Here is a 22,953-nt window from a genome sequence, read left to right as displayed (position 1 = left end):
AAAAGTACAATATCTATGTTGCATGCCAGACCAATTAAATCAAAAGTCTGGAGGAGGAACCCAGGCACCAGTATATCTTTTAGTGTTGTTTTTATTCTTAATAAGAATTTTTAAAAAGTTTCCCAGTTCATTTCAATGTGCTGCCAAGATTGAAAACCACTGTTCTAGGTGATTCTGGTCATCAACCAGTCTGGAAACCACTGTTCTTACATACCCACCAGGATTGTTTCACTTAATCTGCTACCCTGACAACACTTTGTCTTCTCCCTATTACTCTGCTTCCTTTTGTTTCATTTTGTTTCGAAAAACATACTTCTACTTGCTATCTATCTCAAAGGAGATTTAAATAATAACATCTCAGATGTGAAGTCTGTTATACTCATTTGGAATTTACATAGAAATCCAGTTATTTCATTTTGCAGTACATGTACTTTTTAAAAGGAAAAAAACAACAACATTCTTTCCCCAATGAAATTTTATAACACAATATATAGAATACCTAAACCAGATATATCATAAAACAGAATATACGTGTTATTAAATTAGGTTTAGGAAATACATAAATAGAAGAAACAAGACTAAATTCTGTATTAAAGAAAATGCATACATTCTACAAGTAAATAAATTGACCTGATTCACTAACTTTCCCTGGAAAAATTACGTAACCTAAAGGACAGCACAGAATATTAAGCAACAAACCTAAAAACCATATAAAAGATTTGTTCAATCAACAGTGATAATTTTAGAAATATTTCATTTGAATAAATTGTAAAAAAAAAAAAAATGCTTAATCTGGATCAATGGATGGGGGAGGGACAAAACATTTCTGAGAAAAACAAAAAATAAAAAGCACTGCCCCAAAAAGGATACAACAAGAAAGGATACTCTTTGTATGACAGTATTACAGCAGTATTTACGCAGGAATGCTTCTAAAGAAGAACAGCAGAATGCAGTTTAATTTTTTCTTATTTTTCACATTAAATTTACAAATAAATGATTCTTTTAAAACACACATGAAAATTATTTATTTTTAACTGTTCTACTATTTGTAAGACTTCTGACTATGCCAATATACTTTTTAAAAAATTCAGATATTCACGGTATCTCACAAAAGGACTAAACATTAAGCAAAATTTTCTGTTATATAATTTTTTCAGCTTAACACTGGTAATTTTGCCTCAGTTACTTCATGTTTTTCCAGTTTACAAAGGCAGAAAGATTTAAAATAAAACAATAACAAAAAGAATATATTTCCTCTCATCTTTCTTAAATCTATCAATGTAACACAAACTTTAAAGTTTAAAAAGCTTAATTCTATTACTTTTAATAATTAAATTACTTACATATGCATTAAAATTACATATTTGAGAGACAAAAGATTTCATTCCAGAAAAAAACAACACCTACATATTTCTTTGAAGTGCGCAATTAGTAATTAGTAATGCAAATTCTCAGGCCCCACCACGGGTGACCAATTTGTCATGGCTTGGTGAATACTTTCCCAGTTTTAGCACTAAAGTCAGGTTTCCTGGAAAACCCCTCAGTCACAGGAAAACTGGAAGGGTTGGTTACCCAAGGCGCCCATCCCAGACCTACTGAATCAGAAACTCTGGATGGGGGTGAGGGGAAGTCTAGCAGTTGGTTTTATCAAGCTTTCCAGTCGATTATAATACATGTCAAAGATTAAGAATCACTTCTTTACCTATGCAGAAAAAGTAAATAAAGACTAATAAAGATTCCAAACTTAAATTTTGCATACAAATGGGTTTCATTCTGTAGTTACAATTTTCAAGTTTGATGGGAATTAACTGGTTAGATAGAGAGAGACAGAGATGGACAGATGGGTGGATAAATCCCACTGATCCTTTAAAAACCTTAGGAGATAACTGAATTACTACTCTATCAGGTTTTTAGTCTTCCTTAATTTTATCTAAAAAAAAGTCTTAACCTTTTATTTATATTCACACTTACCTTTACTAATTTTTAACACTTTCTTTTTCCTTCTTTAGAATCTTGTTTTGGTCTAGCCGATCGAGCAAATTGCTAATATTTAAAAATTAAGGTTTCCTTCACAAAAATGAAAGTAATCTTTTCTAAATAATTATCAAGAACGTCTAATGCAGGGTAGGAGCACCATTTTTTAATTTATCTTTTATCCTTATCCTCCTACTCTCAGACACCTGTCAACTATTTTTCTGAGTGCCTTCTACCTGCTAAAGTAAGGTAGAAGTAAAAAATTTACCTTTTCTTTACAGTAAGTATTTTTTTACACCAAAACCTTCACTGTCATCTATCCCCACTGATTTCTAGTTTGCAAACTGCATTAACTACTAAAAACAGGATGGTTAATCAATGGTTATGAAAACTCTCACACAAACATGAATTACAATACAATAAAATATAGAATAATAAAACTATAATGAACTGTATCTTTCTTTAATGGTTTCAAATGTATTTCTGGACACTGTAGTCTCAGGCTTAACATGAGCATGCATTTTTGTGCTGTACTAGTGAAACATTTAGACTTGGCTAAATTTTAATAACCTCATGCTGCTGAGGTTCCTTTATTTTCCAATAAAAATCTAAATAACACTCATCTGACTCAGCTAAGTATGTTTGTAATTGAGTATCTCAAGTTAGAGTGCCAGTTATTGAGATTTCTAAAGGATAATAAAAATTAGTTTCAATTATACCCTTCTCCCAAAAACTACACAGTTCTTGCAGACTGATTTAAAGGATACAACCACCATAGGTTTTCCAAAAAGAACATATCCATTAGCTTCCTTTAAGGCTTTTGCTGCTGCTTTTTCATTTGGAAGTCCAATGAAAGCTTGTCCTTTCATGCGACCTTCTTTCATCAAGCGTATATCAAACCTAGAAGTCAAGGAAGAATGGTTTTGACTGAAAGAATGTCAAGTGATTTTGATGAAATGAATGGAAATATTTTGAACAATTTAAAATTTTGCTATTTCAGAGGAAAAAAATGACTATACCATCTAATTAGCACATAATTAATTACTCAGGGCTTTCTAAAATTGTATTTTGTATTTGGTTCTAAAATTAATTCTGTAAGTAAGTAATTTAAGTTTGATGATGTACTTGTATCATTTTTCAGCTATTTTTAAATGCATTTATGTGATTTAAAAATTGCATTACTAGCAACTACAAAAGCAAATTTCTTTTTTTGTTTCATATCTCCATTTAAAAAAAATTTTCATGCAGCCAATTCAATACTAGCTACTCAAGTGACAAAAACAACCAAGAATAGAAGGACCGGTAAGAACCACAGAAAAGTAACACAGAATTTCAGAATAGGAAGGGACTTATTGATCACCTAGTCAAAACCATTATTTTACAAGTGGTACTTACAGAGATTGAGTGATTTCAATGTCACAAAGATAACTACAGTTAGAGACAGATACAGAAACCAGATTTTTTCACTCCACGGTTAGTGTTCTATTATTCCATAGTGTATTATTTTTCAACATTTTTGAGAGAAAATTATATACAGAATTCTTTACAAAAATCAGACTGTAATTTATAACTAAAATATTGCCTACCATTTATCTATAAGACCAGCAAAAGCATGTAAAACATTAAAAAATTCAGTAAAATTTTTTTTCAATTCACATGACTAGTCCCATGGGAAACAATTACGAATTTATCATTTTGTCACGTACAGCTTTCTCAATATAAAATTATTTTTTCCCATCAATTTTAATTGTACGCAATATCAGAAATAAAGAGAAAGGATGTATACATATATACATACGTATTTATATACATAAAATATTTATATATATATATATATTTTTTTTTCTTTTTCTTATATAATCATGATTCGAAGGCAGCAATAAGAAAAAGGACCAGTGTTTTCCATGGCTAGCAAAAGAAACTTTTGATATCCTGATAAGAGGTATCTGACACTAATAAGTACAATGGAGAATTTTAAGACATCTTAAGACCTGTGCACATATGTCTCAAAAGATATAGGCCAGATAAGACTTTAAAGTATTGACTTCAGAAGAAGATTAAAACACAACTAACTGGTTAGAGTCACGCCTCTATTTTGTATCCTCCCAAAAGTCTCTTCCCTTACCTTTCTACTTCTCTCTACTTCTAATTTTTATGGTCAAGAGTCTCTTGGAGTTAACTGAGTATGGAATTTCAAAGACTAAAATTCTAACTCCACTCATTTACAAATCATATCCCTTTCTTCCACTCTCACAAAATTGTGATCCTTGCTTAATGCAGCCCAATGAAAAGAAGTTATTGCCAGGGTAAGAATCTAAAAAATTTTGCCTGATTGCCATATATTACTGGAAGAGTTATTAAAATAGTTTCCAAAGTGTAGTCTTTGGACCAGCGGCTTTGGCATCTCAATGAGCTTTTTCGAAATACAGATTCATGGGCCCTACCTCAACCTAGAAAGCTAGACGCTCTGGGGATGGATTCAGAAAACTGTTTTACCAAGATGTCCAGGTGATTCTTACATAGGTTAAAGTTTGAGAACTGCTGCTTGAGAACTGCAGGTTGAGGCTGGAATTTATGAGGCCTCTTCCTATGAATAAAGTTTTACTATAACTCAGCCATGAACATCTGTTTATGTATTGTTTATGGCTGCTTTCATTCTACAAAGACAGAATTGAATTTTTGAAACAGATACCATATGGCCTGCAATAAAATAAAAATATTAAATTTTTACTTATCTTTCCACTTACAAAGAAGTTTGCTGACTCCTGCTCTGGACATCTAAAAGATTAATTATGCAACAGATAACAGTAATATCTTTATATAATTTAAATCTCTAAAGAAAAAATGTTGGGAAAAAAGGGGTTAATTTGTAACAGATAAAAACAAACATATTTGAGAATATGACTGCCACTTACATTATTCGTTGTGTTTCTGATGAAAAGTCAACATATCTTCCAAAAATAAATTTAAGGTCCTAGAATTTCAATAAGAAAAAGACAAATGAGGAGGTCCAGCTAAAACAAAAAGTAAAATAATAAAATTTATAAATTTCAACTTACCTTTTCTTGAACATGTTTAGCTAAATTCTTTACATAAATTCTACAGTTTGGTTCACCAGGTTCATAACTTCTGAAAACCGAAAGTGTTTCCATTTCTTATTTAAAAACAAAACAAGGATATAAAATTAAAATATTTCCACCAACTTTTCAAAAATAATTATAACATACAAATATGCTGTTAAATAGACAAAACAAACAAGCAATTTGAAAATGCTAAAATCCTAAAAATAGCAGTTACTAAAGGATAAAAACTTATTAAAAATTTGAATTAATAATATGAAAATTAATTTAAAATTTTCAGTCATCTATAATAACTAAAATTTATCCAATCAAGTATCTACTATTAAAATTCCTTTACGGTGAGTTACTTTATTGAAGACTGAAGCAAATTAATATGTTATCAATCACTGGTGTAACTGTTTTGCTTAAGGTCAATTTCCCAAACCACCAGGCATCAACATATTTAAATGTAAGAATGAAGTACTCAAACATAATAAAGTATTTCAGACAAACTGTGGCTCCTGAATCTCTATACAGCTACTCTTATTTAGTGTCAATAATCTGTTCCTGACAACGGCTCTATGCAAAAATGCTCCTTGGAAGTCTATTTCTTATTATTATAGGAAAAATTGTGTGCTACATGTCAATCTAAAACACCTAAGTATTTTCCCAAAACGTGCAAAACAGGAAAAATCTTTTAGAAGTGAAAAACTACCATGTTAAGGTATATCCTTAAATACAGGCTTTTAATCACCAAATAATTAAAATTATTATTTTTAAACAAATAATTGGTTTGCATGAATCCCAGACACAGTACTGTGGTCTATCAAGAGTGTGGGCCACATTGCCGTGTTTAAGATATCACATTAAGTTTTAGGAATACAAACAAAAAATTTTCCAAACAAATATGGATTGAAAAGATTATACCGAGAGATACTCTCCTCCCTAGAAGTATGAGTATTAAAAACCAAAAGTGGTGATTAAAAACATTAAGTGAAGAGAGGTTTTGAATTATGTGCTTATGGGTAAACAACATGAAGAGATTTTTTTGTTTTTTTTTCTGAAGGGTCAAAGAAACGTAAAATGGAGTAAGTGCTGATTATTTCATGAAATTACCTTCTCTAGAAATTCTGCCCTTTTCCAACTCCCTTCTAGAAATACATTCTGATGGCAGTTCATCAGAGTCTTCTTTACTTTCTTCTGTTATGTCCAAATTAGGTTTTGGGAAGATTTTTCCAAATCCTGTATTGGATGCATCAACTCCAGTAGCAGGTAAATCTAAGATTTAACATTAACAGCAACCATTAAAAATCCCTCCCTTCAAAATAGTTTTAGTTTTCCATTTAAAATTTTTAAGGTATCTTTTGACACTAAAACCCTTTGGTGTACTTTTCAGTACTTTACAACAGGGGTAGACAAAGATTATCTGTAAAGGTTCAAATAGTAAATATTTTAGGCTTTGCAGGCAATATTTGTAGTAAATATTTTAGGCTTTGCAGGTCATGATTATTCAACTCTGCCACTGTGACATGAAAATAGCCACAGACAAGAGTTAAACAGCCAAATGGTTGCTTTGTGATGCCACTTAGAGGGCCTGGAAAGTGGAAAGAAAATTAATTCATTTTTGATATATTTAGTTTATATTTAATTTGAAATGCCAGAAGGGTATCCAATGAAATATTTAGTGGGTAGACAGGTAGAATGTGTTTTTGGGGAAATAATCAATACTTTAACCTACCCACTCTGAACTATTAATAATTATGTAAAAAGAAATTTGCATTCATTGAATAAATTACAAATTATTAAAGGCATTCTGCTAATGACATGGTCATTCAAGATTACTTATATAATCGGTATAAAGACTTCATAATGCGATTTCAGAATACCGTGAAACAATTATCAACATTTTCTAAGATGATTAAAAGATTAAGACTATCCCATTATGCTAGAGTAAATATCTTAAAATAAAATACTCCTATTTGAGGATACTGAAAAAAAAAAAATCCATTAAACCTCCACCCATCAAAAGAAAAAAAAAAAGCCAGTCCTAATCTTGGTCCCATAAGAAGTACAGAAAAGAATTATTTGTACACTTAAGAAATTACTCATTCAATTAGGAAAATTAAAAACAAAAACAAAAACAAAAAAACCTATAGCCTGCAGGCAATCAATAAGAGAAAATTTTAAAATTGCTTCTGCTGTTACTTCAATATTACTATTTGATACTGATGTAGAATGGGATGACTATCTCCCTCTCATTACAGGTCTAAGCCCTTTGGTAAATTAAGCTTAAAAAATAAAAATTTGTGGGAAAGAGTAACTAGCCATGAGGTAAGAAAGAAAAACATACAAAGAGGAAAATATAACTATTGAAACAAACAAAAAAGGAGCTATCTGAAAAGGTAATGTACTCTTACTAACCATTAGAGAGACTGTAATTAAAATCAGTTACAGTTTTTCTACTGGCTACATTTCCAACACTTACTAGAACTCTATCCTATCCACACCAATGCATAAAGATATATGTACAAAAATGTATGTTCCAGTATTTTCTGTAACAGTAAAAAAAAAGAAAATGGAAACAATCTGAACTTCTACCAACAGAGAATGATTAAATATCGATATAACTGTACTATGGAGTATTATGCAGCCACAAAAAAGTAAAAATGTATACTTTTATGTTCTGAAATAATTAGCTACTCCCACTAGACTTTAAACTCTGAAAGATCAGAGACCACCACTTGTTTTCTAGGGCCTAACACAGCCTGTCATGCTCTATGCTTTCAATTAAGTCATTACTGAGTCAATGATGAACACTATGTAAAACAAGATGCCCATTAAAAAAAAAAAATCAGAGAAAATGTATTTACACATGTAAAGAATAAGGTCTGGAATAGTATCTACCTATATACCAAATTATTAACAGTGGTTATTTCTAAGTGGCATAGGGGAGCGTGGGGTTTGAGATGTTACCTTTTAAAAATTTTACCTCACATGCTCCTGTTTTGATTACATTTTCTGTAAGCGTGTATTATTTCAAAAATTAAAAGATTTAAAGAACAAAGGAATGCCATTATTTTATAAAATCAAATTAATGCCTAAAATAAGCAGAAAAATATCTGTAATTTCAATAAATTATCTTTAAACTTAAGAATAGTATCTTGGTAAACAATCTTCCACATTCATTAGATTAAAAAAAAGTTGACATGAAATCTACAACTCATAAAAGTTATATTTCTTGTTTCCTAACCAATAATACAATTATATTAATAAAACCACTGAAAATCATTTAACAGGGAATGAAAAAATAATTCAATACAAGAAACTCTTCTGTTATATTTCAGTGTAAACGTCAGCAAAAAACCCGACTTTCACCCTAGCCTTCATTACAAGCAAAAGGCAAGTGACAATCTCATCATTAAGCACTAGTTTTAATTATATAAAAAAAGTTCCAGTGGATAGTATTCCATGATATTGAGAAAGACCTAATTGCATATTTTAAATATTTTTCACGAATACCAAAATACAAAAACATGACATACAAAATTTAATTCTAACACAAAAAGCTGACTGAGAATTTTTATACAGCATATTAAAGAACTAGAATATGCTCACCACAATTTTGTTCTTCACCATTTTGTTCCTCTTCTAAATCTTTCTTAAATACAGCTGGCATGTCGGTAGATATATGGAATTCAATTTTTTTATTACCTACAGGTTGTGGTTGATCAAATACATCCGAAGGTAATAGCACTGGATGTAAACTGCTGTTTATAAACAATCACAGCATTACTTTGTAACTAAATAAAATCCTGAGTAAAAGATTATTTCATATTTACTTTAAATTTAAAAAGCTAACACTAATAAAGCACTCACCACATTACAGGCATTGCACAAAGTAAATTACATTTAATATTTCAATAAACCCTAACAAATTTTCTAATGAGTATTATTAAATTCCCAGTTTAAATAGATAAGGAGATTGAAGAGATGTTAAGAAATTTCATAGTACTCAGTAAATGACAGACAGTACTTGAGGATAACTGAATGTAAGCTTCATGATATTTACCAATATGCCAAAAAGTTCATTCTACATTTAATATAAGCATTTTTATGTACTGTATTCTATATACACTATGATGTTGTGCTGTCCAATAGAATAGCCACTTGCCCCATGTGGCTAATGAGCCACTTGAAATGTTGCTGTCCAAATTAAAAAATGCTAACATATAAAATACACACCAGACTTTGACAACTTTGTACAAAAAGAAGTAATGCATCTCAATAACTTTTCATATTATTACTGAAATAATATTTTGTATATAATAGGTAAAATAAAATATATTACTAAAATTAATACCATCTGTTTCTTCTTATTCTTTTAATGTGGCTACTGAAAAATTGAATTTGGTTCACATTATTTGTTCTTAATTGTTCAGTGTTGCTATAGAGATTAAAAGCATAGGACTGTGGTGTCAAGACTTACGCAGGTGGGAAATAACATCATATTTCACTTAACGTGAAATTAAAAAAACACAAAGATTAAAGACTCATTCCTTTTAAAATGGAAAAAAGATAATTTAAACAAACTTCACAATATATTAAGTTACTTACAAGTTCAAGGGACATTTATATTGTTTACAAGCTAAATGAAATTAAAATTGCAATTAATAATAATTTTATCCAATTTAAATATTAAAATATGTAGAATTTTATAGCAAACGGGCAACTAAAATTTTTGCCATAATTGTTTTTAAATAATGTAAGTTAATCAAGCAGACAAGTACATACAGAATGCTTATTTCATAATCCAAAACAAAATTACCTGTGTGAAACAGATGTAGATGTATTCAGCAAATCCTTTATTTTTCGCTTTTTTCTCACATGGCGCTGCTTTATTGTTTTCGGTCTTTTAGGCTGAAGATTTGCTAGTTCCATTAGTTTGGTCATTCTACATTGGGGGAAGAGAAAGTAAAACAAATTTTTTTAATGTAAAAGCATAGCTATTTAAGCATACATTTGTATTTGGGCTTATGAATTATGAAATAATACATATGGCATAAGTATAATTTCTAAGTCATCAATTAAGATATAACCTATTTGACAAAAGAACAAGTTCTAAACCTCCTTGCTCAACCTTCATCTTTGGAAGAACTGGGACTTTATTTAATTGAAATTTATCTTTTAAAGATAAGTTTTATTATAAAAATTATTAGTTGCCCAAATAAAATGGCTGGATATGATGCTGAAAAATTGAACATAATGCATTAACACAATCTATGTAACTTTATTGCTCTTTTCGTGACTGCTATTCAAAAGGCCTTACAAACACAATAAATTATTTTGATTCATATTCTAATTATTAAAGACAGACTGGACTGAAGTATTTTTAGTAAAAGCACTTTGTACATAATTGTTGCAAATCAATCATTATAGAAACAAGTAACTTACTTAGAACCAAGTTTTCAAATACTATATTCTAAAGTAACATAATTAACAATCAAGGTGTGACAACTTATACCTTATATAAGCTCATCTCCATTTTGAATATGAGTAATATTTAGAATAGATGTGTCTGGGCATTTTTGTATCTTCCCCAGGATTAAACACAGTGTCTCCACAGAGCAGAAGTTAAAAAAACTCTACCTATCCAGGGTTACATTTGTGCAATTTAAAAGCAAAACAAACATACACATTATAAAATGCAGGGGAGGAGAAGAGTGTGGTTAAATGAGTTTTAAACCTTTTTTTTAAGCAAGGAAAAATGTAAACATATGCTGTAAATTCTTAAACCCCTTAACAACCATTGTTTACCAAAATGTTTATGAATAAATCCAGCTATACAAAACATTAGTCTACCTTCATAAATTCCTCATCCAAAATATACCAAATTTCCACAACAGTGGAATTATTTGCTGAATAAATAGTACTATTTTTCTTCCAACATTTTCAGAAGATAATAGAGAAGCATGAAACTAGAGATTACTTCATGCAAAGTCTTTGTTCTCATGATTCAAGACAAATTATTTGGAGGGCTCATTATATCCCTAAATTTAAACATAATAAAACAAAAACAAACAGAAAAGGTTTTGGCCAGTCTACATAAAGCATTTCTATTTACTACCATTACTTTTATAAAGAAAGTAAAATTTATAGAGAATAAGTAATTAACCCTATGTAGCACTCTCTACTGTTCTTTCATTAGCAACAAATTAAAGTTACAGTCTATCAAGAACTGTCAGTCTTCCTAAACGTCTGTATTCAAACAGACACTCTATTCACCCTTATTGTGTAATTTCAGCCCAAGTGTGTGTTGATTTTCACTCTCCCTAGAAAGAGGATATAGTAAGAGCCACTACTTAAGTGAATGTTGACTCAATAATAGTCAAATTGCTGATTTGCATGTTGCCCAGATTCTCTGCTTGGGTTTGACTCATTCCAACCACTCCTTCTGTGTCTGCCTTTTTCTATGGATAGTTACTTAAGATTCCGTCATTTGTCCATACCTGTCTTCTAGGCTCAGGCTTGGCAAATTACAGCTCAAGGATCAAATCAAGCCAGCTGCCTGTTTCTGTAAATAGAAACTTTTTTTGAAACACAGCCACATCCCACTATAATGGAAATCGTTGGCGCTATACAGAACATGTTTACTAATTCCTGTTCTAGGTTACGCTGTGGATTATGTACCTGAACATTATCAACAACTTACTGCTCGTCACCAGAATCTTTAAATAAAGTATATGTAGATCATCAAGAACAACCAAGTTAAAAATGAATTCATCTGTCATAGTTATTATGAATAGTTTTTGTTATGAAATCCTACAGAATTGCTCTGAAAATTTTTCTGGGGTAAAAAAGTCCAGGGGAGTAGCTGAAAAATATGAACACAATCTAGTATTCTTGTTCTTATTATTTGAGATAGTTATATTCTATAGTCTCCAGAAATAAAAAGTTAGTGAATAATGAATGAGTCACCGACCCTAGGGGAAATTCAGCATTAGGTTCCTGCAAGCCTCTGCTCGTAACATTTCATCAACTGGGTCAATACATACCTTGTTTTATGTGTGTTTCTGCTTAAGGACACCATATTTAATATGTACTGTTGATTCATTAACATTGAACTCACAGTCAACAGCACTATAACTCACGCCTGAACAGAGCTTATCTCACACACACATTTTATCCATAGGGTACATTACAGCATTCTTGATCTCGGAAACATTACACAGAACTTTAACACTACGCCATATCACCAAAAGCACAAAAATGTGAAAAACCTGGTACTAACAGATCATGAAAATGACACTTATTTACAGTATGATAGCTGAAACAAGAAAGCAGACTGTTGACTGTTCTACCTCATCTAGGAATGTGCATGTCAAGAGACTCAAATTTTTCACCATTCTGTGCATGCCCATGTCTGCAAAAGATTGTAAAAGCACTGTAACTACTGATTTTGGAGTCACAAATAATTTTTAAGTTGGCAAATTCACAAATACAGAATCCACAAATAATAAGGATTCTGTACATTATAATACCATAATCATCAATCTAAAAATTTACTCATAATCTAAAATTTTTTCCTTAGGTCTTGATATCTAGTCTCAGGTCTTAATCTATAGCTACTATATATACTTGAATTGTTGGGGCTGGGGATGGAAAAATTCTAATGTCCCAAAATTATAAAGAATTACAGCAAAATTTAAGAAGAGCAAGAAAATCTCTTTCCCATATTGTATGCTTCTTGGAATCTAAACAAATATTATTTAAAGTTACAAACCTCTGTCGGTCTTCATCATCACTGCTTTCATATTCTGATTCTTTACTAGATAATTCCTCATCCTCATCTGGCAAAGGAGGTTCCTCTGGTGGCTGAGGAGATGCAGGTGGAAGAGGTGCATGCAATGGCATATAGTCTTCATACTAGTTAAAAACAAAAACAAAAAAGCAATTTATCATGTTTACAGAAAAAGACATTTCCATTTAGATACATGATTCTTCTACCTCTCTACCTCATGATATTCTTTTACACATTCAAAACATATTGAGGGAACACCTGCTGTGGCAGACTGCTAAATGATCTAAAAACTTGTCTCTTTTTCCTTGGCACTTCGCTGGATTAAATTTCCAAACCTCCCTTGCAGTTAGATTTCACCATGTAACTAACTGAGTTTTAGCCAATGGAATGTTAGCATAAAAAATTCCACACACATAATCCTCCCTTCCTTCTTGATCCGCAGGCTGCATCATAACGTCTTCATCAATCCGAGGATGGACATAGTGAAGACAACTTAGATCTTTTGAATGCCCTACTTTTGAAATGGACTTAACATGAGCAAGAAATAACTTATATTTGTGTCAAGTGACTAAGATTTGAATGTAAGATTTGAAGGTTTTTTTGTTAATTGCAGCTAACATAACCTTAACTAATATCCCTGCACTGTGCTAGGTTTTGAGATATTGGAGTTACAAAGAAGAATTGTGAAGCTAATATTATACACATTATAAAATCAGCCAATCCACAATGCACAACAGAAAAGCAAATTTTCTATTTAAATGTTAGCATTCAAAATAACTTCCCATTGCTATTATCTAAAAAAGTACTATGCAAAATATTCACTAGAATTATTCAAGAGCAGACATACAGACTGTTATCTAAATTATTGATAAATTGGATAATAAATTCTAATAAAAAATTAGCAACCTCTTCTGCAAATGAAGCCTCATATGCAACAAAACCAGAACAATGGAAATTTTAGATAATTAAGTTTGTTAAATATAATTATCTTATAGGATGGCACAATGTTCTGCATCAAAGGACTAAACAACAGTACTCACAGAAATGATGGCCTCTATTACCAAAAGCATCTCTTTCATGTTCTGGTTTACACCTACTTTCAGGTCTCCACTTGAATGTTATTATCACAATAACTTTATATTTGTTCATTATTTTCTGTTAACATTAGAGGTCACTGGCACAACATCTGTAAGATTTAGCCTCTATAATCACACGTTAGGAGGAGAAATTTTGAATCCTGAAAATTCTAAGAGCGTTCTTACCATGGGAGGTCGTGCAGTAATTGGTCCAAAAGGTGTGGGCAAATTCATTTTATTCATAAGATGAAGTACCTTCAAGTGATAAAACATTTAAAAATCACATAGTACAATGATGATTCAACTTACATATTTTATGTACTTAAAAACTTTACAATAATACTACTGATTAATTTAGTACTGAGGCTGGCCCACCTCTCGCTTTTATAATCCCTGAACAAGTCACTGATATATCTCAGAAGATTAGCCTTCCTAAAATGTTTGTTAATTCTACAAATATTATTCTCATTAAAATGTCATGTTCTTGTAATATATTATTTTTTCCCGATTATTTTGAAATGCAGAGAAGTATAATAAAGAAAATAAACATCATCTATATTTTGTACTTCAAAAAACATCCCATTACTATCAATATTTTCAAGCATTTGCCAAGCGGTTCACTATGTCTTTTCCTTTAAGAAAGAATCTGTATGATAAAGTAGCAAAGAATTACCAGAAATTGTATTTTCCAAAATACTTTATGTTTATTAGTAAACCTAATAGTATGCTTATGCTATAGTTTATAAAAGCCTTACTTGAATAGAGAATATTTCATCACCTTTTGAAATGGACTGAGTACTTGTGACTTCCTACCCACCAAATTCGTATATTTAATACTAACCTCCAATGTCATGGTATTAGGAGACAGGGACTTGGAGAAGTAATTAGGTCATAGGGTAAAGCCCCTATGAATGGGATTAGTATCCCTTCTGAAAGCGACCACTGAGAGCTCTCTCACCCTCTTTAGGCTATGTGAGGATACAAAGAGAAAAAATGGCCATCAACCCAGAAGCGGTCCCTCACCAGAATCCAACTATACTGGCACCCTCATCTCAAACTTTCAGACTCCATAACTGTGAGAAATAATTTTCTGTTGTTTATAAGCCACCTGTCTATGGCACTTAGTTACAACAGCCCAAACTAACTAAGACACTTTTAAAATATTATAATATCATTGCCTGCCAGAATTAGTCTGATTAATACTATTATGAAAAAGTATGAGAATTAGCATGGGAAATAATATATTAATTACGCAAGCATTTACTTTGAGGAAAGTTTTATTCTCCTTACCTGTACATAGAACTTAGGTACACTTGCCAACGCATTTACTATGTTTGCTAGGATTGTGCTTGAAGGTGGTGGGTACATGTACTTGAGGCATGAATTTAGAGGAAAAGTCAGCCTAAAAAAAAAAACCATATATTTAAAATGCTTATCAAAAACTCTTTATATGACCTGATAACATACAAAATTCTTCAAATAATTCAGTAGTCTTAGATTTACCTTGTTCCTAATAGATTCAAATAAGTATATTTAAAAAGAAACTTGCCATCTGATTGAGTAAAGAAAAATAAGGTATTTCTTCTCAGTGCTTATCTCATAGTTCTGAACATTTTAATGGAACCAAATTCAGTTGACAAACTCGTACAGCTCAAAATGTTAATCAACAGATTAAAAATATACACGACATAAAACATCCCTTTAAAAATTATCTTATTTGCAATATAATAAGATATGGTTTGTACACAGAGCAACAAAAACCAAAAGAACAACAAAATACAAACAAATAATGCTAACCCATGGTTTGGTGCAATTCCATTTTCTATAGTTAAACAACCAAGTTCTTTCTTTTCTTTATCATCTTCCACTGGGTCATCAGACCTAGGACATAAAGAATCAAAGTTAATCTTATCTTCAGAAACAGAGTGAAAAAATCACATACAGAAAAAACGTAATTTCTTTTCAAACAGTGCATTATGAAAACAGTTCCATAATAAATAAAACTTTCAAGTATTTCACAAGCAAACACCAATGAAAAGGGAGGGAAACAGAATTAACCTTTCTTGACTACCTTCTCTATTCCAGATATTATACAAAGCATGGCACATTTTAATTTACCTTTCACCAACCCCATGAAGATGGTATGATAAATCTCACTGACCAAAAAAACAAAAAGAAGACCCTGAAGTTTACATAGTATACAAAGTGATACTCAAATTTCTTTAATGTGCATCAAAATCACCTAGAGGGTTTGTTAAAACTCAGACTTCTGGGGCCTTATCCCATCTCCCACCCCCCAATTTCTAATTCAGTAGGACTGGGTTAAGGCTCAAGAATCTATATTCCAATCAAGATCCTAGAGGATGCAGCTGGTCTCAGGACTAGTCTTTGAGAACCATTAGTGTACAGCAAATTTCTAAAGGCTATATAACTACAAAGACTTACAGCTGAGAACTAAATACCAGTCTTGGATTTCAAAGGCCATGCCTATTCATGATACCCTGCTATCTGTAACATAACAAAGACTTTACAATAGTTACCCTCTTTCCACTTAAAGTCGAATACTTTTTACCCCTCTGTTCCCACTTCACATTGAACAATTCCTAATAATAAATCAATATTCAGGTTCCTAATGCCAAATTAGGAACAAAAATAAACATACTGTTTTAATGTACTAGATTCATTTAGAGAATGTACCAGCTATCATTTCAAATTATTTACTTATTAGTCTGAAAACAGTCCAATACCAATACAACCAATTAAAAAAGCACTTTAAAACGTTATGAAAAAAAAAAACAACCTATCTACATACCTTTTCTTTTTTTCAGTGCTTGAAGAGGGACACGGTGAATGAACTCGATCTTGCTCTTTTGCAAATTCAACAACTAAGGTATGACCTAAAAGTTTCAGCTGATGGAGTCTTGTCAATGCCTTCAGATGGAAGAACAAGAGTAAAAAAATTTGATTAACTTTACCAAAAATGAGTTGTTAGAGACCACCTACAAAATAACTTATACATGTTCTTTGTTAATACTGTTATCACTTCCTTGGGTATTTCTTACCTATTTCTAAATCTCTGGCTGCCAAACCTTTATTACTTATTAAGGGTCTGCTTCCTATCCCTTAACAAAACCAAAATCTGGTTAAATCAAACTCTGCCTATACCCAGGCAGCTGAAATGTTTAGAAAAACAAACAACAAATCTGCTCAGTCTCACTTTATATTCACAACAACCACAAGTCTAGGGGTGGACCTTAATGATGCCACATTCTTAGTTCACTTTTATTACCAATCTCTCTTTGTTCCTCAACCTCACAATATTTATCTCCCATTCCTTTAGCCTAGGACATTGCTTCCTACTTTGAGAAAACTGAAGTGACCACAGGAGAACTTCAGATTCCCACTGTAATTCCCATCTACCAGCATTTGCATCCACATGTTCTACCTTCCATGTGGTATCACGATATCAACTATCCATGTTTTTATCTAAATCCAGTTGCTTGACTGGATACTAAATCCCAGGCTCTCTCACCTACTCTCTAGAAGTGCACGGCGTAGTCTTACCACAGTTAATGTTCTGTCCTCTACGGGATCATCCACATCAGTATGTAAACATGCTCGGATCTCCCATCCTAAATTTGTTGCTTCATCTATTGATCTCACTTACCACTCCCCCCTTTAATTATGCTGGCAGTAAAACTCCTTAAGCCCTCTATCTAAAACTCCTCTTTCCATCCAGTCTCAAATTTACTCCAATCAAGCTCATGCTGTAATCAACCCACTACATTGCTTGTCATAGACAACAACAAATTCTGTATTGCCAAGCCAGTGGCCAACTTTCAGTCTTCATTTGACATCATTTCACATAGTTAATCACTACTTCCTTGATAAATATTCTTCAATTGCTGTCAAGACACCGTATTTTCCTCTAGTTTTCTTCCTAGCTCACTGGTTTCTACTCCTTAATCTCTTTGGCCCATACCTTCTCAAACTCTTAATACCGGCATACTCCACAGCCCTAATCTTGGTCCACTCGACCGATTTCTTGGTGATATAAACCAGCACCTTAAATTTAAACACCATTTCTATGCTGATGATTCTATTTATAACTTAAGCCCAAACGTTTGTCCTGAAAGTCCAGGAATATGTATCCAAATTACTGGATAGTAACTTTTAGGTGTCTTAACAACAAACATATCAAAAACAATACTTCAGAAATGGAACCACTAATCTTCTATCCTCATCCTAATATTTTTTTTTAACAAATGTAACTGTAGACCTTAACTGGGACTACAATTTTATTCTACCATCTTCATGCACCCTTATTTGACTTTTTAATTATATAAAGCAAGTTTTAAAATGTTTCAACAATTTTCAAGCCCCTAAATCAATTCTAGACCTCTTTACTACAGTTAACCTTTGATTATCTGAAAAATACGGGTATGTAAGCTGAATTACATCAACTTTCCCCTCAAAATAGATATCACACACATTCTCTTCTTTTCAAGCATTTATATTAACTAATTTCGTTATTTCTCTTAGCTACTTTATTCTTAATCATCTCTCACGTGGTTTATTTAAAATTGGTCAGTCAATGGCATTCTAGCCTGAAAGTCCTCACTGCTCCTCTCTTCTCATTCCTTGTCTACTACAAATTATTTCCCAAAGACACTGACTGGCTCCATGCCCACTTCTCCATGTTAATTTGACCCTAAACCAATGTGGTTTTCATTACCATATTTTATTTATAACTTACTATACTGTATTAAAAAAGTCTTCTGAAAGAAGTTTCTATACATTAATAATACATATGTGAAAGTCTTTTATAATCTCACCATCCAAGAGAGACATTATTAACAATTTCGTATATAGTTTTATAGTATAATTTTTTCTATGCATAAACTAACATATACACTATTAGTTTTCCAAAAATCCAAGGTTACTTTATCATAACATACTGCAACTTTATTCATGTATTCTATCTGGGCTACCTTCTTTATTAATGCATATTTATTTGAACTCATTCTCCAACAGTTGTAGTCCAGTGTATGGATATACTATAGTTTAAGGCGTCGCTTCCCCTTGTTGAGAATTTCTATTGTTTCACAATAAAAAAAGTCTTTTACTAATAGTGTTCCTTTCTCATTTCGTGTCATCACATGACATCATCTTCTTAAAACATTCTTCTCTTTGCATCCATGATAATTTCTTTTCCAGTTCTACTTCCTACTTAACTTCTCCCTGCCAGTCTACTTTCCTGGCTCGTCTTCCTTTGGGCAACCATATTCATTCACCTGGCTGAAGAAACTCCATTTTTCACCTTGCCCCAGCTCTAGGACCGTATTTTTTATTTTAACTGTTTTAAAAATATTTCCACAGAAGTAGCCCAGTGACTCCTCTAAGTTAATAATACATAATATCTGAAATTAATTATCTACCTTTGCAAACATCCTCTGAATCCTGCCCCTTGTGCCAGTTAATGTAATAATCCAATAAATCAGTCCAAAAACTTCAAAGTGTTCCCTCTCAACCTCTACATCTATAGGGAATACAACACCTATAAATTTAGTCTCTACAAAGTATATATGTATATCTACTTCTCCCTTTGTCTTCTTACTAATTTATTCAGATCCTTTCTCTTGCCTTGGTCATTATAACATTTCTTGTCTTGGCTTTCCATTTGGTCTTCCTACCTCTAATTTTTTTTTTTTTTTTAATCCAATCCATTACATAAACTCTACTAGATAGATTTCATAGATTTGACCATATTATTGACCAACTCAAAAGTATCATTAGTATGCCTTTAGAATATCTACTAAACAAAATTCAATCCCTCCCTCACTCCCACCCAAATTTAGACTCAAACTATTTTGCAAGTCCTATTTCCATTTCACCCCATAACTATTGCTCCACTTACAACTTTCCATGCCTCATAGCTTAACTTAATGTTTTCCAAGCCTGGAAGCCTGGAAGGCCCATCTCCCTTTGTTTTCTTCTCAAAATCCAACTAATCATTAAAGGTCTACATAAAAGGTGATTTCCTTTGCAAATGATTCCCTAGGATTTAAATATAAATATATATATTAAACATATATATTATATATATATTATATATATATATATATATATATATATAATATATATATATATATGTGTATATATATATATATATTTATATGGTCTCCCTTTAATACTTAAAACATCTTGCCTTGCAACAGTTACAGAGATTTTTATCATTTTTTTTTTTTTTTAATTTTATTTTAATTATATAATTATTTATTATTCAACTTTTACTTTCTTTCCAGTTAATCTAGCATTCTTATGTCCAAATACCAAAACAATGGATAAGAGCTGGCAGCTGACAAACCAAATGTAAAAAAAAAAAAAAAAAAAAAAAAAAAAAACCCTTTCACTTTTAAAACTTTTTTTTTTCATTTTTTTTCATTTTGAACCAAGACTGGATAACAGAAAATTGCTGACTTTAATAGCAAAGAAGAAGTCATACCTTTATAGCTGCTTTTTCGTTAGGGAAAGTAGAAAAAGCTGTAAATTTCTGAAAAAGAATTAAGGTACAAATTATTTCTGATATAATTTCAGTTTCTCATAAGGATGTCTGCTATTTTACCAGTTTACAGTGATTTCACAAATTTAATAAAAAAAAAAAAAAGGATAGAAAATTGAGATCATTTAATTGATTACTACTAATTTCATTTTTTTGGTTTTGAATTTTTTTTTCTTCAGACTTCTTTGAGATGAAAGCTATGTAGCCTTTTCGTATACCTACACACACTACACACACACATTTTTTTTTTTTTTTTTTTTTTTTTTTTTTTTTTTTTTTTTTTTTTTTTTTTTTTTGGGGGGGGGGGGGGGGGAAGGACTGGGGGGGGGTTGTTTTTTTTTTTCCTTTTTTTTTCAAGTCAAGTTGTTGTCCTTTTCTTCTTAGTTTTGGAGGAGCTGTGTTGTTTCTCTTTGTTGTTTTGTCAGTCTCTTTCACAGCCAGCAGCACACAGCAGCTCAGTTGTTGTTGTTTGTGTTGTGTTGGTTTGGGACTCGAGGGATCGATCGAACAACCTTGTGGTTGAGAGACTGTGCTCCAGCCAACTGAGCCATCCGGGAGGCAGCTCAGCTCAAGGTGCCATGTTCAATCTTAGTTGCAGGGGCGGAGCCCCCCATCCCCCTTGGGACTCAAGGAATTGAACTGGCAACCTTGTGGTTGAGAGCCCACTGGCCCATGTGGGAATCTAATTGGTAGCCTTCAGAGTTAGGAGCATGGAGCTCCAACTGCCTGAGCCCACCGGCTGGCCCTGTAATATATTTTTTAAAAAACCAGTCAAAAAAACAGAAAAAAAAAAATCGCTACTATACACAAAGACACACACTTAAATCAAAAAAAAAAATAAAGTATCTCCCATTTTATAACACAGCTAAAGATCTTAAACTTTCCTTTATACAGCCAACTACAGTAAAAAAATGTTCGCTAGCAAAAATCATTACTCAAGTGCATGTTTCATTTGTGCTTTATCCTTGTAATAAGGGTTCAATGAGAAGGCTATTTTAAAATATAAACTGTAAATATTTTTAAAACCATCAGAAAAGGAACATAAGTCTAAAGTAAATGAATCACTACTAAGGAAGAGTTCTTGCCAATGCTTATTAAAGCATTTACAGTTGCTTGAGTAATTATATCACACATTCTAATTTTGTCTAATATGATCCAAGATGACCTAATAAAGTGTATTGAATCACATAGAATATTATTATTCGCTGGTATACCACAGGTCTGAAAAAAACATCATTCTTTTCAAAGTCCTCCCCTCATCATTTTGATGAGACGCAACAGGAAAAAAAATCTTATATATATACATCACTTAGCCTATGGTAATTGGATTGGTGTGCTCATTTGGCTTAAAAAGTCGTCGTGAACCTATCATGAGGACTTGGATACATTAACACTTGGATCAAAACTGGTCTTTTTACATATCAGGAATTCTCAACCCTGGCTGCATATTATAATAACTAGAGAGACTTTAAAACACCAGAGTTTTGCCCCATCAGAGGCAATGTTGCAGAAACTTAACATTACTGTCATTTTAATGGAGAGAAATCCATCTAAAACATCATTAGGAATAAAAGAAAACAAAGTAATTGTGTAAATTCCTGTGTAGGAACTTTTAATAGTCTTAAAATATTGTTCCCCGAAAGATGCTTCAGAACAAAATTGTACGAAGAACTTCGTCAAAAATCTAGTAGAAATTCTGCAACTAGTTTATTCTACTATTGTAGTTTCTCCACTATTTAAATGACTGTGTTACCACTGGCTTGTAAATAAACCAAGGTTTTTAGAAAGTGCTTCGTGACATATGTCTGTGAGTAGACTCACAGTAGAAATACCCCCAAATGTAGAGTTTTGTGATTCTCAGGATGGATCTGAAAAGGGAACATAACTAAGCCATTTTCCATGCTTCTGCCTTGCCTTTCTCACTTACCCTTTTACTCACCGCTCTGACTAATCCAGACTCGAGCCAATTAAAACTTCACTTGGCATGCTAGATCGTTTGATAGAAAAGAGGAAATCCCCCCACTACAAAAGCGCGTCTTCCCCCCTTTTGTCTTCTTCCTCTGTCAGCGCTCCCACTCGCCGCGTCACCCGCTCAGGGCCTTCCCGGACAGCTAGGGACCGGCGCGCCCTTACCAGTCGGCCCTTATCTGACAGGACGCGCACCGACTGTGCTCCAAAATACTTCAGCAAGTCCTCTTTCTCCTCAGTGGTCAGCTCGGCTGGCAGGTGCCTCACTAGAAGGGTTCGGTCGCCCCGCGGCGGAGAAAGCGAAACAGAGCTCTGGCATCCTCTCGACATTGGCAGCGATTGCTCCGGGGCCGCCATTTCACTCCGAGAAACAGCAGCAACAGGGAAGCCGACAGAAGAAACCGCAGTGAAAAATGCGCTAGTCAACAGAAGCTGAGATAAATGAGTATTTTTCCGCCTCGCGCTAAGGATTCTGGAAACAAGGAAATAACGCGAGAGATTGTCGACTTCTCGCGA

At 32.4% G+C, this 22,953-nt stretch overlaps 1 protein-coding gene across 1 annotated transcript; it reads right to left on the bottom strand.

Moving 5' to 3' along the window:
• Nucleotides 1-283: 283 nt before the first annotated feature.
• RNPC3 (RNA binding region (RNP1, RRM) containing 3) lies at nucleotides 284-22,936 on the bottom strand. The gene is made up of 15 exons (XM_019753716.2): nucleotides 22,603-22,936; nucleotides 20,413-20,460; nucleotides 16,720-16,838; nucleotides 15,705-15,788; nucleotides 15,198-15,309; nucleotides 14,094-14,162; nucleotides 12,814-12,956; nucleotides 9,859-9,984; nucleotides 8,649-8,800; nucleotides 6,150-6,311; nucleotides 5,034-5,128; nucleotides 4,890-4,948; nucleotides 2,742-2,874; nucleotides 1,972-2,043; nucleotides 284-929 (listed from the first exon to the last, which is right to left on the bottom strand). Exons 1-14 carry the CDS (start codon nucleotides 22,792-22,794, stop codon nucleotides 1,984-1,986), a joined length of 1,554 nt encoding a protein of 517 aa, XP_019609275.2. The 5' UTR covers nucleotides 22,795-22,936; the 3' UTR covers nucleotides 284-929; nucleotides 1,972-1,983.
• Between the last annotated feature and the right edge of the window lie 17 nt (nucleotides 22,937-22,953).

The sequence above is a fragment of the Rhinolophus sinicus genome, linkage group LG14 (assembly GCF_036562045.2).
Source record: "Rhinolophus sinicus isolate RSC01 linkage group LG14, ASM3656204v1, whole genome shotgun sequence".
NCBI classification, from domain to species: Eukaryota; Metazoa; Chordata; class Mammalia; order Chiroptera; family Rhinolophidae; genus Rhinolophus; species Rhinolophus sinicus.
This window is presented reverse-complemented; position numbering and strand designations above follow the sequence as displayed.

What these genes read in the sequence shown, in the direction of transcription:
- RNPC3 (XM_019753716.2), bottom strand. Translation starts at nt 22,794, where the DNA reads ATGGCGGCCCCGGAGCAATCGCTGCCAATGTCGAGAGGATGCCAGAGC. An exon ending in TTACTGCACGACCTCCCATG is followed by an intron (nt 12,957 to 14,093) that starts GTAAGAACGCTC and finishes GTTTTTAACTAG; the next exon opens with TATGAAGACTATATGCCATT. An exon ending in TGGTGAAGAACAAAATTGTG is followed by an intron (nt 6,312 to 8,648) that starts GTGAGCATATTC and finishes GTTAAATCTTAG; the next exon opens with ATTTACCTGCTACTGGAGTT.